Here is a 15,545-nt window from a genome sequence, read left to right as displayed (position 1 = left end):
ATACTTTTAAAAACGAGTATTGTATCCGGATACAACATTTCAGTATCAATACTTTTTTTGATTATCGATACTTTTGACAACCCTATCCTGTTCTGATCTGTTTTTCCAACCTGGCTTTGAACGCCTGGACCTCTGAGCCTCGATGTTCCTATTCTGATCTGGTTGCCTGACCTGTCTTTGGACTCCTGCTTCTTCTCTGTTCTCCGGGGCTGCAGCATCTGAGACACTGTAGACATCTTGTTAGCAGCCCACCGGCTGGATCCTACCTTGTTCTCTGGGCACTGACTGAAATTGTAAACCAGGTTAGTGACTCACCTTTTTAATCGTACTTCATTAAATTTAAGTGGTCACTAACCTGTGTTTTCCTCTCTCTCAAGTTTCCTGCCTCAGATGCCCTAGCTGCTGCTACTGCAGATCTGCAGCCCGTAATTTTAATAGACATATTAAATAAATTGAATAATCCCACTGTCTGTCTTACCTGAATACTGGGTCTGTTCAGAGTCATGACAAGCCTGGATTCTGACTTTATGTTTTCTTCTTTCTTTTTTTAACAGTGTCCTGTCTGGCAATGTGGCAATAAGAATAATTGTCTTGACTTTTACAAGTGGAGCAGTAGAGCTATTGTCATAATTATGCAGGGAGTTTTACAGATTATGTGGACACTGCAATGTAAATAGAATCGATGAGGAAAAACAGAAAAAAAGGAGAAAAGATGAAAGAAAGAGGACATAGAAAGGAGATAATGATAACACATTTTCAGTCTGCTTCATCACCTGTGACTTTATGTTTTCTGCTTTGGTTAATTTAATCACAAAGGAACTGGTGTAGTATTGCCATTTTCATCTCTAATGTGCTATGCCTTTCCAATAAAACATTAAATTCAAATAAAAGGAACTTGTTGTGAAGCTTAGCTTTTATTTCAGCCAACATTTGCTCAGTCAGAAATAAAACACCAAAATAAGCCAATCATTTATAGCTCAATATCATCTGACAGAGTCATATTGGTGTTTGATTTCACCCCATGGTGAAACTCAGTGGTAAAACAATGTGCAAGGAGTCATGTTGTTTTTTCCTCTCAGAAGTCAGGAGAAGGACAAGTTGGCTGTGAGCACAGCCAACTTTGGAAAACACAGGAGCCGTTATGAAATTCAGAAACATCATAGTAAAGGGTAATATTTGAGTTTTATGAAGCTAAAATATCTTAACAGTTAATTTGGGGTCACAAAAAGTTTAACATATATTATTTAATCACAATTACTGCCATTGTCATTCTCCATTTCTGCCTCTCCACTTCTTGACAATTCTTCTTCAAATTATGAAGGATACACATCCTTCAAATCTACAGAAAAGAAGTAGCCTACTAATTTGTCGAGCAGGTTTGAATGCAGTCTTGGAATTGTAACAGCCCGTCTTGCAGCGCTATAATATGATCACCCTACAAATGCAGCCTTTGTAGGGTACAGCCCCTTAATTTGGACACAGCCAAGGTGTTAAGATTGGTTCCTACAAACACTAGGATCCACACCATGGGCATGGTCTCTTTTGTTAGCAACATCTTTGATGGTGCTGGCTTACTACTACAAACACTTTACTATACTTTTACGGAACTTTACTATACTCTCCAGGGTGATTCATACTGCTGTTCGGTAACTATTACTATTATACTAAGTATACCGTGTCTGGAGCGCAAAGGCTTTTACTACTGTAAGTACACAGTTTTTAAGTTAATCTGTTCTTGCATAATATGGAACAACTTGCTCTTCCGAAGACTAGCTTGAAAAATGATTTTAAAATCGGCTACAAGAACAATGAGGTGCAATATTCACAAAGAATATGCATGAACATTAAATTTATCATTTAAGAAATACAATGAGAGTAGTCAGCATGGGTGGGAAAGAACTTTACAGAACACAGACATTCGACAAAAAAAAACCAAAAAAACTTACCACATCAATAATCTGTAGCAATGTCAAGCCAAGTTCCACAAGAATAGGTGCAGAGTCATTTTGGACTGGTCTCTCTAGACGGTTGTAGTTTGCCAACAGCTCATTGTACAGTTTCCTCTGGTACACTCCGCCATGACAAGCTGGAAGGGATAAATGGAGAATTACTAAAGAAAATCAGGTAGAAAACTTGTTCAACAGAAAGAAGAGTTGATAATCTGATCAGAGTATAATTTACAAGTGGTTTGTAGAGGGTTAAAGTTAAATAGGTTTTCACTTCTGTCCCATACAAAAAAAAAATAATCTTATGCTGTCAATCCTGGGACAGAGTAAAAAAAATTACATAAGCACTCAATTATAAAGATAACATAATTATACATATCTCTTATTATAAAGGTCTGCATGTGTTGAATTTGGTACTTTTTATGGATTGTCTGAAATAAAGATATTCATTGATCCTTTTAAATTTAGTAGGCCAGCTTGAGCAGCCATTTAGTATTTTCTTGGATGACAACTTTATGAGTAAATTTTTGTTTAAGTGCTACTGTCAATTTAATTTTTGACTCTCTTGCTGGTCCTGCTACTGCACTTGTTGCGATTGTACAGCAAATGAATAATGTTATTCTGGAAATCTTTTTGCAGCATTATACAATTCAGGCTTGTTTATAAAGTATCCTGATATAGCAGCAAATTTAGGAAAAATGGGGAATTATCATGAGAGTTGGTAAATTCAGTCTCTTACTTTAGACAGTGTACTCACAAGGCATGTTGCTGTTTTTCTATTGCTTATCAACATAGTTCAGTCTAAAACTGTTTCATCAACTGCTTCCTGAGCAGTATGATACCTAGATGTTAGAGCTAGGTAGCATTCAGTTTATGCATAACTGTTTGAGCTACATGTCAGAGTCAAAATAAGGTCTTAAATTTTTACAGATGGACAAGACTCCTGGATCGCCACAATAGTCTTCCTTTTGACTTGTATTATTTTTTCTCTCTCTCTCTTTCTCTCTCTCTCTCTCTCTCTCTCTCTCTGTATAATATCATATAAGGACCCATTGTTTTAGGGGTGTTTCAGTAAAATGTATTCACAAGGGTAATTCTAATTAATTCAAATGTTGTGAATTAACCTTTCAGGACCTCATAAAATCATGACTTCACTATCTTGACTTTCTTAATTTGTTGAAATGTAAAGCAATTTTTATTTGCTTAAAATAATATTCTCCTCTCCATTATTCAGGCATTTAAAAATAAAAATGATTTTGTTATTTGGCCCAAATCAGAAAATATCTGGTGTAATTTAACAGAAAGTGTGAAACATGATACATGTAATCTTATAGTCTATATAAATGCCATGTCTCATATCTACATGTATTCATTGACATCACCATTCAATGAATTATGTTTGTACTAAAAATGGACAATTTAATTAAAAGACAAACCAGTGGTGAAGCACCATCTGGTTCCATGCGGCGAAGGAATCACTGTTTTGTTTTTATTTGAGAAAGTTATAGATTTCCTTTAAAAGCGATATTAAATATTTTGGCATATTGCATTGTTGTTTTTGCTTTCATATTTTCAGATAACATTGCAGAAAAATACATGTACAAAATAAAAGAATAAAAACTTAAAGGTGATTATCTCAACAGAATAGCAGAAAAAAATTGAAAAAGCCAGATTCGGTGTATGCTAAATTAATGTGTGTGAAATGTTTGTTTTACTATATATAGTTATATTTTGTGGTTGAACATCATTAAGTAATATTATTTTAACACAATTTGGAATAAGTTAGCATTTACTAAATTCAGTTATGCTGACAGAACCTAATGCTTATTGGGTAAGATATCAAGTGACGCGCAAAACTCCAGAATAGAAGGTGGTAGTAGTGTGCCACCTACTTTTAAGAGTAGGCTTAAAACTTTCCTTTTTGATTAAGCTTATAGTTAGAGTGGCTCAGGTTTTCCTGAGCTATATCTGTAGTTATGCTGCTATAGGCTTAGACTTCTGAAGGACATAGGGACCCCTTTTCAACATTTTGCTTCATTTTATCTCTATTCTCCCACTCTGCAGAATCCGTTAGTTCAATCTCTAACATTCTGCTCTCTCCACTTTTTCTCATAGTAGCGTCATCTGGTCTGTTCACCAGATGGCTGTGAGACCATCCTGGAGAGAAATATCAGCTGTGTTGCTGCCATCAACACCTTTGTTTATAGATGTTTGAGATCGGCCTGTTTTTTTCAGTGTAGTCTTGTTTCTCTGACTGTGACTGGCTGCAAGTGCTCTCTTCATTCTCTGCCTGGCTGTGTGTTTCCTCACACTGAGCCTGGTTCTGCTGGAGGTTTCTTCCTGTTAAAAGGGAGTTTTTCCTCTCCACTCTCGCTACAAGCATGCTTAGTGTGAGGGATTGCATCCGAGTAAATGAGTCGACGCAATCAACTGCTTTTCCTTAGATAGAAAACTTTGAATCCTTTTGACTGTATGATCTGGTTAACTGTAAAGTGTCTTGAGATGACATGTCTTGTGAAGTGGTGTAATATAAATGAAATGAATTGAATTACTGTCCGCTTTAGATGTTCACTGAGTGCTTCATAGTGTGATATATATGCTTAGCATCGTATAAGCATTAGCAGAGTCCGGTTAACACACACTTTGGTTGGTAGCACAGTTGACACAGTGATGCAGTAGATGGACAGTGCATGCATGTCCCTTAATGAATTTAGCACAGTCTATGAGCATATACTATAGAAATATTGATTTTCATGTGACAAAATCCTGTAAATTTTTCCCCTTCATATATATGGCTTAAAGTTCTCCAGTGTAGTCCATGCAATTCCAGCGTGCAGCAATTGTAGGGGTTAGCAGAAGGAGGAGCAGCAGAAGCTTCAGATGCATCTGGACACACTTTACTGGAGTCTGACCTTAATGTGGACAAGAATCAAAAATGAAGCAGCAGAAGCTTTTGCTGCTTCCAGTGCTTGCTATCTGAATGTACACCATAAGTAGTGTTCTAGTACATGAAAACATTTTAAGAATTCTGTTTATTTTTTGAAATTCATGGATGTAAAATAATGCGATTTTATTTTTATTGTATTTAGTTTTTTTGTAAAGTCAAATGTTGGTCTTTGTTTTCCTCTTCATTTGCCATAAAGTTCAATCTCAAGGAATCCCATTTGCTGTTATGTGTTTATCCACCCCCTGCTCTCAACATGATATCAAGTGTCACAAACTAGGTTGAGAAATTTGTACATTCTTTAAAACAAATATAGATGTCAGAATTGACTTATTGAACTTGTGATTTTCATATGACTGAAAGGACTCTTAACAAGCAATTGACAAGTGCTAGTCTTGTTGGATCGGCACAATTATAGTTGTTTTGTATCATTTTAAAATATAGTTGTACCTACCCAATTAAATTGTGTCACCTACACTGCAATCAAATATGGATACATATGTAGAACTAGTTACATTGGAGTTACTTGTCATAATTAGCTCACTTTAATGCCAGCTTTTGTTTACTCTGCATGTTTAAATTAATTTCATTCAACAAATCTGTCCTTTGCCAAATGAGCATGTAATAATTGGGTGGAAATATTTTCCATATATTTATCTGTTCACCCAACCCATTATTATTATGTTGGACATACCACTTGTAATTCAGTAATAGAAACACCAACACCTTATGTTGAAACAGCATATTTACATGAATGTGAAACAAAACATAAAATTCTTGCTAAATTAGCATATTATGATTGGGTGGCAATACATTCCATATTTTTTTTATGTTCATCCAACAAAAACATTTTTTTGAGTGAAGGGATGAGCAACAATAAGACTTGGTTATTTCCTTAAAAGAAAATCCTTCCATCCATAAAAAATATAAATATATAAAAAATTTATAAATAGACAGCTGCTTTGACTACAAATGTTACTGCAATTAAGAGAACATTAGTTTTTTTCTGAAATCCTCTGTCCCTCAGACTTACAATTTTGCTGCAAAATGAAACGGTCTCAGCTCTCATTTCTCCACTGACCCCTATCCAAATGAGTCGTTGCACCACAACACATTTCACGCATTACCAAGCGACAGCTGAGATACTATGTGGATGGCTTTACAGCTAATGAAGCAAAAATTAAAAGGAACAGCTTGCTGTGCATTATGTGAAATGGTGATGGCAAGTGTCAGATTGGGTACCCCTAAATCCAGGATGGAAAGAAAATCTGCATAATGATGGGGGATTGTCAGCCAACAGAAATATGGAGAGGCACTCGAGTGAAATGAACCAAGAAACTACATTCTGAGTAGCAGAGACCCAGTCACAGGGCTGTGGTAAAAAGATACATATATCCAAATGGCAGGAAATGCATATTGTGATGCAGTGGGTAAGTGAGTACAAAGTGGGAAAATATATATATAAAACTCCATGTTTTTTTTTTTTATTATTATTTGATTAACACAATTTTGGTGATATATTTTAGTTATAATAACAAATATTGCATTGCTCCTACATCAGAATTATAGCCTGTAAGATGTGTTTGGTGCTTAGTTTTAAAAATCAAACCATATATTGTGTACAAACTTTAAAATAACTGTATGCTAGGGTCATACATAATTGTTGTACTATTAAAGAAAGTGAAACAATAATTTGCAAATAAACTATAAGCTGCTCCGACATTTTTTTTTTGTTTTTGTTTTTACTGAAAAAGCACAAATATAAGTATGAAGATTATTGTACTCAAGAATCGGTATTCATTCTTTTCCTACTTTGTGTGTCAACTGTCACGGTTCCTAGGCGACAGAGCATATGGCAGACAAAGCCACCGAAGGCTGAAACTGTTTGAAGTTACAGCCTCCTTCCAGCCTCCTTATTTTCACGGACCTCAAAGGATCCAGTCCAGGTAGACAGCGTCCTTGGAAGACGCAGCCTTAAATTCAAACGCATCCAGTGACAGCATGCGTGAGCTGGGTCCTTAGAAGGCAACATCGCACTAGGCCATATATGTATTTCTGGTAGGTAAAGAGTTACCGAGAAGTAGCGCCCCCTGCTGTCTGCAGGGGGGCGCAACTCACAGAACACAATTTGTATACTTGTACTCAAGAATTTGAAGGTGATGATAACAGTGCAATTACTCACATAAAATTAATACATCCAGCTTAAAATTGGCAAATGATTAAAATGCATTAACAAATAGCAGCAGGTATGATGATAACAGTGCAATTGATCATGTAAAATTAACACATCCAGCTTAATATTGGTAAAATTATTAAAAATGTATTAACAATAGCAGCAGAAGTCGTTTAGCAAAACACATTAACGGACAATGTAACTGTGTGTGTACAAAGAAAACATTGCCACATTGGGGGAGGAAGAGTCTGTAATCAAGATGGCTCCGACCGCATGGCCCCACGTGGTAGAATGTGGCAATTCGGTAATGGTCTTAAGATCGAAACACAAGAAGATAGGAAAGGGAAGAAAAAAAAGAAAGAAAGTTCACTTGCAGCCTCACACACACACACTTCAACCAAATGAACAAACTCAAAATCAGCACAGATTAAAAAACAGCATTAATTCAAATCCCTGAATCTACCTGTTTCTCTCGCCGAGCGCAGCAACCTCATTAATGCATCAAAAAGGAAAGGAAATTGATTTACTGTGAGCTGCCTTCCGTCCGTGAAGGATTGGTTTTTCGGCCGCGCAGAGGGTTTCTCGGCACCGGGTTCACCCTCGGGAAAGTTCAGTCAGTTCGGTGCTACAGCAGAGGGTTTGATATGCTCACAAGTCGAAGAGGATGGATTTTGCGGAAGTAATCGGCGAGGAGCGTCCCGGCCGATCCGTCCAAAGAAAGGGGAAAACGAACTCACTCCGCGGTCAGCTTTAAAGGCTTCCGTCTCCTCAGTTGGCGCAGCCGCTATGCACGATGGAACACTGCGATCCGTGACTTTTGACGCAGGAAAACGAAAGCTACTTCCAGTCAGCTTTCTTCTGGTATTTCAAGTGAAACGAGCCTCTCCTGGCAGGCTTTTAAACTCATGGAAAAAGAGGGTGAAGATGTGCGCGCGCCGAGTTTTAAGGCATGAGTGACGTGGGGGGGCACTTCCTGTCGGAGTGTCGGCTGATTGGTCTGTGCCATGAGTGACGTGGGTGCACTTCCTGTCGGAGTATCGGCTGATTGGTCTGTGATTAAGGGGATTAAAGCTCCATTTTGGGCAATATATCCCAACAGACCTTTGCAAACCCTACCCTTAAAAAATATGTATTTTAATAATTAGGACAAAGCGAACAGGATGGACTGCATGTTATACCATGTTACAGTAACATGCTTTGAGCTGTTGTTGAAGCTTGGACGAGCTTTATTTCACTAAGGGTTTAAACACTGATATGGCATTAGTGTTCATGTGTTCCTCAAATGCTCATTACATTTCGATTGCCAAGTATGACCAAGAGTCATTTAATGGAATCCTCAAGTCTATTCGCTGATAGCTAATTCAAAGAGGATAAAGAATCATTTAACTAAAGGTTACTCGTTCCCGATTAAGCAAATCATTTAATAAAACATTATTTGGCCAAATAATGTTTTATTCACCTCATGGATTTGCATTGTCAATTGGGTTTAAAACATTCCAATAGTTCTAAATTAGTGAAAAGCTCATTTGATCACATCCCAAATTCTTCCAGATAAACTTTGGTTTTCTAAATACAAAATCCATCTTAAACTGTAATATGGTTTTCAACCATGTTTCCCCTTTCTCTTTGTATATAGCAATTTAGTTTAGTTGAGTTTCACTAGTTTTAGTCAAGAGTTTTTTGCTGAAATATGTTTGACTTGGAGCTAAATGATTTTTGTTAATAAACTCTTATATTTTGAACAGAACTTGTGGTGAATTTATTCCATGTTTATTTATTCCACAATTTGAGCTTAAATCACTCTTTCATTTATTGTTCTAACACACAGCTAGTAGGGCTTGTGTTCATAAACAATATATCACAGTCCAAATCACATCTGATTAAAATAATATTTGCCACCCCTACCAGGGAGGGCAATGCACATCTTAAAGTATCAGAAAATATTATCAATTCCCAGCGGGCTGGGATTTGAATAAAACAGTCATTCACAACAGCTGTCAACCCACCAAACATGTTCTCTAGTCACAAAGAAGAATGCAGGTTCCCATTAGATTATTGGCTCCCGAAGTAAGAGCTTCTCATAAAGATGGGGGCTCGTCAGCTCTTTAATTCAGCTCTGCAGAAGTCTTATCTCTTCGTTAGTTAGTCAGTTTTATGGGGCAAAGAAATGCCAAATGTGTGAATTAAGGACATTTGTTCTCGGTCATGCCTTCTAGCATGTGCTTGTGCTAAATAAAAATTAGCGCTTTTTTCATCGATTTCCAACTTTTACTTCTTCCCCCCGGCGGCTGAAGAAAAAAAGGAAAGTTACACCTCTGCATAAGTTTCAAAGAGTGGGGAAAAAAGTAGCGGTTTGTAGTCTGGAAAATACTGTAATTCGTTCAGATTAGTATTGGACTGGCCAGTTTATTTCTGTTTATTTTTTAATTATAGTAAAGGAGTATGGCAATAGGGTCGAAATGTAATCAGGACATCAACACAACAACACCCTAGTTTTTAAAAGAGGCCTTTTAATGAAAACAAGATAAGGGATTGGTTCAAGATTTTCTGGATATCTGTGCATGTGTCTAATGGAACAGAGACATTCCCATATTTAATTTTTTCCCAACAGCATGAGGGTTACCTCTTTTCTGGGGATGACATCAACAAGATGTGCAGATTCTAAGGTCTAAAAATTCAGCACCACACAAAACTGCTGAAGTGTGGAAGACTCTGAGGAGGGTCAACCCAAGAAAGGCCCCAGGCCCCGATAAAACACCTTTGATGACAATTTCACACCCCTCCATGATTTCTAAGTGGGAAAACTTGCAAAAATAGCAGGATATTCGAATACTTATTTTCCTCACTATATGTACAAAGAGCTGTATCTACTTCCTGACCCACAGAAGTAGGAGTGATCTTTCTTCCCTACAATGAAAAGTACACATTAATAGCTTGGTCCTCTTCTTAAGAAACAAGTCAAGAATATGTATATAACATCAGTGACTAAATGTATTTTATTTTCTCTTGAATCTCAGTAAGTATTATGAACTCACTGAATAGGTTTTAATCTACTAAGTATTAAATGAATCAATACCTGTATGGCCATCCTGCGTTGCAACATTTAAAAACTAACCTTTCTTAAGGGGAGTAAAAAAACAACTGCCCCTCCTTAAGGAAAATGGAAATGTACGTTTTTTTTGGTTTTTTTTGTTCTTTTTTTTCAATTTTAATAGATGAACATAATGCTTTCCATGGGGCATCCCCAACAGCCTGTACTGTAGCTTCAAGCGAAGAAAAACACAGAAAAAAGCCACTTCAGGCCAGTAGACCAAAGACTGACTCATAGTGAATATTTAATGCATCCCAAAAAAGCAGGTTAGCTTACAAGCTGTAAAAACTAGAACAGGAAAAATAAACATACATTTCAATGTTGAGAATGATAGAGTGCATGACAATTGCATGAAAACGAAATTAAGACTTTGAGTTCCTCAACTAAAGACTGAGGATTGAGGCAAACATCCAGCTTCATCTGTCTCTTGAAAGCCACACTTTTTCATCAGACACTTTCAAGTTATATTTTATTATGAGATTAAAGTTATTACTACATTCTACTTTTGATTTGTTTAAAAATCTAAACAAAGATACTCTTTGCAGCAGCATTTTGAGGGTATTTAACTTAGACTACTACATATACAAATTTCAGCTCAGTGAAAATTTGTGAAAAGTGCTCCCTTTACAAAGACAGGCAAAATATGCATCCCCCTTAGGCAATCTGCACATGATGAAGACTCTAAGAAGTTTTCAAATCTAATTCCAAGCATATTTATTTACAAGATTTTCTAACAAATCCATGTATGTCTGGAACTGCACAAAGATGACAACGCAGGTGCATTTTCAACCCTTTAGGATGAAATATGTAAATTAAAGTTTCAGCAAATTCCCAAACACTCTCAAGTCATTAAAACATCTAAAAGGAGGTCTTATTGCTCTCACTATTCTGTTATGCCTGTCCCCAAGGCTGATTATAAAGTATTTTACACTGCAACTAATCAGCAAACATGGACAATTATCCAAATCAAATTAGATATCCAATCATGTACCCTCATACCTTGTCTTAATTACACGATTTTGTTTTCAGTGAATTTTTTTTTATATTTGAAATAATAATGAATGCAATCAGTAAGAGTGCCCTAAGCTACATCATGAATAAGTGTGTTAATGACGACACAAGCCCCTCATTCTGCAACTTCCCAAACATTTTAACTATGAACTGCCACAGCAGGTTCGTACTCAAAATAATATATATTCCAACTAAAATATAACCTTAATATGCCTTTATGATATAGTTAAAGTAATTCTGGGTAAATATCACAGCCATTGCAATAAATGGCGAAAGCCAAAGCCTTCCGTTGGCTGGTGTAATAATGACTTTATACTGTTCTTTCCGTTACTTACACTAATATTGTAAATCAGGAAAAAAAATCCTACACTTTTTAAGCATGAATTCTCATTTATTTTGTTCTTATTGGTTGTCTGTATCCATATGGAGTGGGTGTGTGCAAGCCTGTGCATTTTTTTTTCTTGGTTGGTGTATTTTTTTTGGTTGATGTCTTGTAAGTGTCTCTTACTTTAACGCAAAAAAGTAATTTAAGGTAGTATGAAGGAGCAGCTTAAGAGACACTTAAGCAAAGAAATTTCGTTTAAAACAGCTCTACACAATTTCATTTCTTAAAGTGCAGCCTTGACAACATTAAAACATTTAAACATTTTTTTTTTTAAATAAATAAAATAACCCATTTTACGCAACATTCAGCAGTCTAATGGCAGTGGGGAAGAAACTGTTATGGAATCTGCTGGATTCCATGACAATGACAATAAAGCTTAACATATGTTGAAACCTGTGGTAGCCTATAGCCGCCAGCTGGAGGATTCATGTAGTTTCTGCTCCTTATTATCATGCAGATTAACTGGGTCTGCAACTGCAGATTTCAGTGATCGACCTCATGAACTGTGTTCACCTGCGGGACGTACTCCATATTGAGAGGCAGATGCTGCAGTTGGCTTTTACGCACACTAATTCATCACATCAATTTTTGCAATTTGTGTCATGGTTACTTAATTATGGCATTAGATTGAAATTGAAATAAAGCACAACGAATGTAGAAAACCAATGCAAATAGTCTATGCGGGGATTACTTTTCTGAAAACACAAAACATGCATAAGAATCCACATGGGGGCTCTGGAGCGTTTTGTTTCTCACGTGCGTATAAATTTGTCTCTCGTACCAGATGTGGCCGCATCTGAACAAATCTCTCAAACAGACATTCTAACCTTCCTCACAGACATGGTCGCCCAGGAAAAAAATAAAAAAAAAAACTGCATGGAAATATGCGCATTTTGATGAATAACGGGGAAAATGTATCATACAGTTACCTACCTTGATAGTAAAACATCGCCCAAAGATAAACTCCAACCAAAACAGATCCATTTCTCTTTCGGAGCTCCATCTTAAGCATTAGACATGAAGTCCCCCCTGAAGCCAAGAAGAAACGTCAAAGTTGGTAGAAGAGGCGCTTTGACAGACTGCTGGTGCTGCTCTCCCTCCGGTACGTCTGTCTCTGTCCTCCTCCTCCTCATCTGACAGGGCAGACGCGGACACGCGAGCACAGGATGTCTGTCTTCTTGTGTTTAGGTTTCCTGTGACTTCAAAAGTCACTTTGGATCCAGCTCTGTCCTCTCTCTCCCTTATCTCTCATTGTGCTTATATATATTGTTTCATGTATCAAACCTGCGGAGCAGCGTGTTTCCTAATGGTAACCGACAGCCTGTCAGCTGAGCGCACCGTCAAACTTCTCCAGGTTGGTATCCGCTGCAACCTGGAGGCTCGTTAAATACAGGACGGTAGAAAGAGCGCTATTAAATGTTCATGATGCCAATACATCTCTGCCAGAGGACGAGAAGCCACACCCTTAACCCGAATTTATTTGACAATACGACTTAGAATGATTCAACTGGTTTTTGATGTTAGAGAACTAAAGGTAAAAATTACACCTTAATATTCGCATATATTTGTCTCTTTAGTTTTATTCCCCCTCCCCGAATCTCTGCACCAATTATTAGTTTTTCTTATTAAAAAACAGAAAATAACGATTGTGTTGTTATAGCATATATCATTACAGGTGAGTTTAAAGAGTTATATTAAAGTAAGTTGAACACTTAAGAAATATAAATTGACCTTTCTGAGATAAATACGTTAGAGCAACTAAAAGGAGTAGCTCAGTGTTTTGTTTTATTCCCAGGAAACTGTTGTCAGTTGTTATCTGAAGAACGTGATGTAAATGTAATAAAGTGAAAATAAAAGAGCTTAAAGGGGAACACCGGTTCTTTTTACATTGGGCCCTTGACTGCGTTATTACATCATCTTCTACTCACCCATATGAGTTTTGTGTCATTTGGAGCTGTTCTGAAGATACTTGGTTAGGTTATATCCAAGTAACATTTTCCTACGGGAGCATTCCGCTTTGTTTTTAAAAAATATAAATAGAAAAAATATAACAGCGGATGCCTGGGGGACAGTGATTCGCCTACATGTTATGAATGCTGGCGTACCATAAATGATAAATCATGAACAGTTTAGTTTGTGCCTTCAAGTCGTTGCCCATAGGAAGACGTTACTTGGATGTAACCTAACCGAATATCTTCAGAACGGCTCAAAATGACACAAAACTCATATGGGTGAGTAGAACATGATGTAATAACGTAAAATCAAAATAAAAAAAGGACTTTAGGCTCAGAGCTTATTCTCAAATGTGTTATGTGTGAAAAGGGGGCATGCCTCAGGGTTCTGTACTACCCCTTCTTTTATTTACACTTTACATAAATGACCTAGGACAGAATATTCCAACTTCTTTTTTTCCATTACTATGCTAATCATGCTGTCACATACTGTGTAGCACTTACCCCTGCTAAGGCCTTTAAATATTTACAACATGTTTTTGATAAAGTTCAGGAACAGCTTTGTCATCTTCAACTTATACTAAATGCTGACAAACCTACACTCTGAATTCCAAAGTGTTAAATTAAATTGACTCTTTAAGAGTTATTCCAACAACAACTGGAGTAAGATATACACTATGTTGAGTTCTAATTTAACACTAATTCTGAGTGGGACCAAATGCACTCTGAATGTGTTACTTTACAGTGCACAATTTACTGTGTAAATGTATGCTTTTTATTTCTTCAGCAATCATGAGATCTTTACTGAGTCAAAAACTTTCAACAAGAAAAGGTCAACAAATTGAGTTGGTGTTCAGTTTTGAATATTTAGTTTTTCTAATTGATTATCAATTGTCTTTTAAGGACTACATTCTGCTTCTTGCTAAAGACAGAAACTTATTTTTGGATTTTATTACTGAAATACGTGCTGTTTTTTATTTTAATTAAAGGTATAGTGAAGGATTTTCACAAAGTTTTGAAAAGACCCACCCTCTCCACTTTAAAAAATTGCACATGCACAACCCTGTGCCTGCTTCCGAGAGGGAAGCACAGGTGTGTGTGAGAGCCTTCAGGTGCCCATTTCTCCTCATGTACGCTTTGTTTAAATGTTGCTGTATGCACCCCTCATAAATGTTTACTTTCCAAAAGAAGATTTTCAATTTTTCCACTATGTCAGACTCACCATCGCTAAGTTAAAATGGGGAGGAGGCCGTAGGACGGTCTTTAGTAAACATACTGTATCACCAGAATGAATGACAATTAGGAGAAGCACAAATTTTGGGGATCCACCTGGGGGAAAAAAATTAATCAACTATACCTTTAAAAGGGAGTTTGTGGAAACATCCTTCTTGTTTGTTATTGATTTTGGAGATATGTGGCATATCAATTGCCAAGCAGGTTTCAATAATATAATTTTTAATCTCCTGTATATTGCAAAAAATAAAAAATATCCTGTCTAGGAATGATGCTAAGAAACTAATCCAATATATACACCACATCATAATTACAGAGGTGCTGTATATATTGGGAGACTGAGCCAAGACAGGCTAATCAGCAGATTGGGAACAGGTGTGGACAAGACCAACTAGGAGGAAGCCAAAGGGAAAGGAAACAAGCACAAGGAGGCAACAGAGGGTAACTAAAGAACTCAGCACTGGTAGAAATCAGTCTTAGACTTATTCAGATTTATTTTGTTATTTTGTATACACAAAGTGTAAACAAAGAGAAATTTCTTTAAAAACAGCTCTTTAGACAATTTCATTTTTTAAAGTGTAGCCTTGAAAACAGTAAAAAAATACATAAAAACTGTAATATAAACATATGACTGTATAATTACAGTTCAAACATTTCATTTTTTTTATAGTAAAATATAATATATATTAGGGCTGCAACAACGAATCGATAAAATCGATAAAAATCGACTTTTAGAAGCGTTGGCAACGAATTTCATCATCGATTAGTTGTGTCGCGCGATTAATGCGTCATCCGCCGCGCCGTCATCAC

General features: G+C 36.6%; 1 protein-coding gene across 2 annotated transcripts in view; it reads right to left on the bottom strand.

Annotated features, from left to right (window-relative positions):
• The window catches only part of LOC107084522 (neuronal acetylcholine receptor subunit alpha-7-like), a 66,634-nt gene extending 53,716 nt beyond the window's left edge, over nt 1-12,918 (bottom strand). For both annotated transcript variants that reach the window (XM_015374402.1, XM_015374403.1), the window contains exons 1-2: nt 12,484-12,918; nt 1,947-2,086 (exon numbers count right to left, since the gene is read on the bottom strand). In XM_015374402.1, coding sequence (XP_015229888.1) covers nt 1,947-2,086; nt 12,484-12,562 — 219 coding nt within the window. In that variant the 5' untranslated portion in view covers nt 12,563-12,918. The remainder of the gene's footprint in view (nt 1-1,946; nt 2,087-12,483) is intronic.
• Nucleotides 12,919-15,545: the final 2,627 nt, after the last annotated feature.

The sequence above is a fragment of the Cyprinodon variegatus genome, unplaced genomic scaffold (assembly GCF_000732505.1).
Source record: "Cyprinodon variegatus isolate N-32 unplaced genomic scaffold, C_variegatus-1.0 Scaffold102, whole genome shotgun sequence".
NCBI lineage: Eukaryota > Metazoa > Chordata > Actinopteri > Cyprinodontiformes > Cyprinodontidae > Cyprinodon > Cyprinodon variegatus.
Note: the sequence above shows the minus strand (reverse complement) of the source record. Positions and strands in the feature narration are given on the sequence as shown.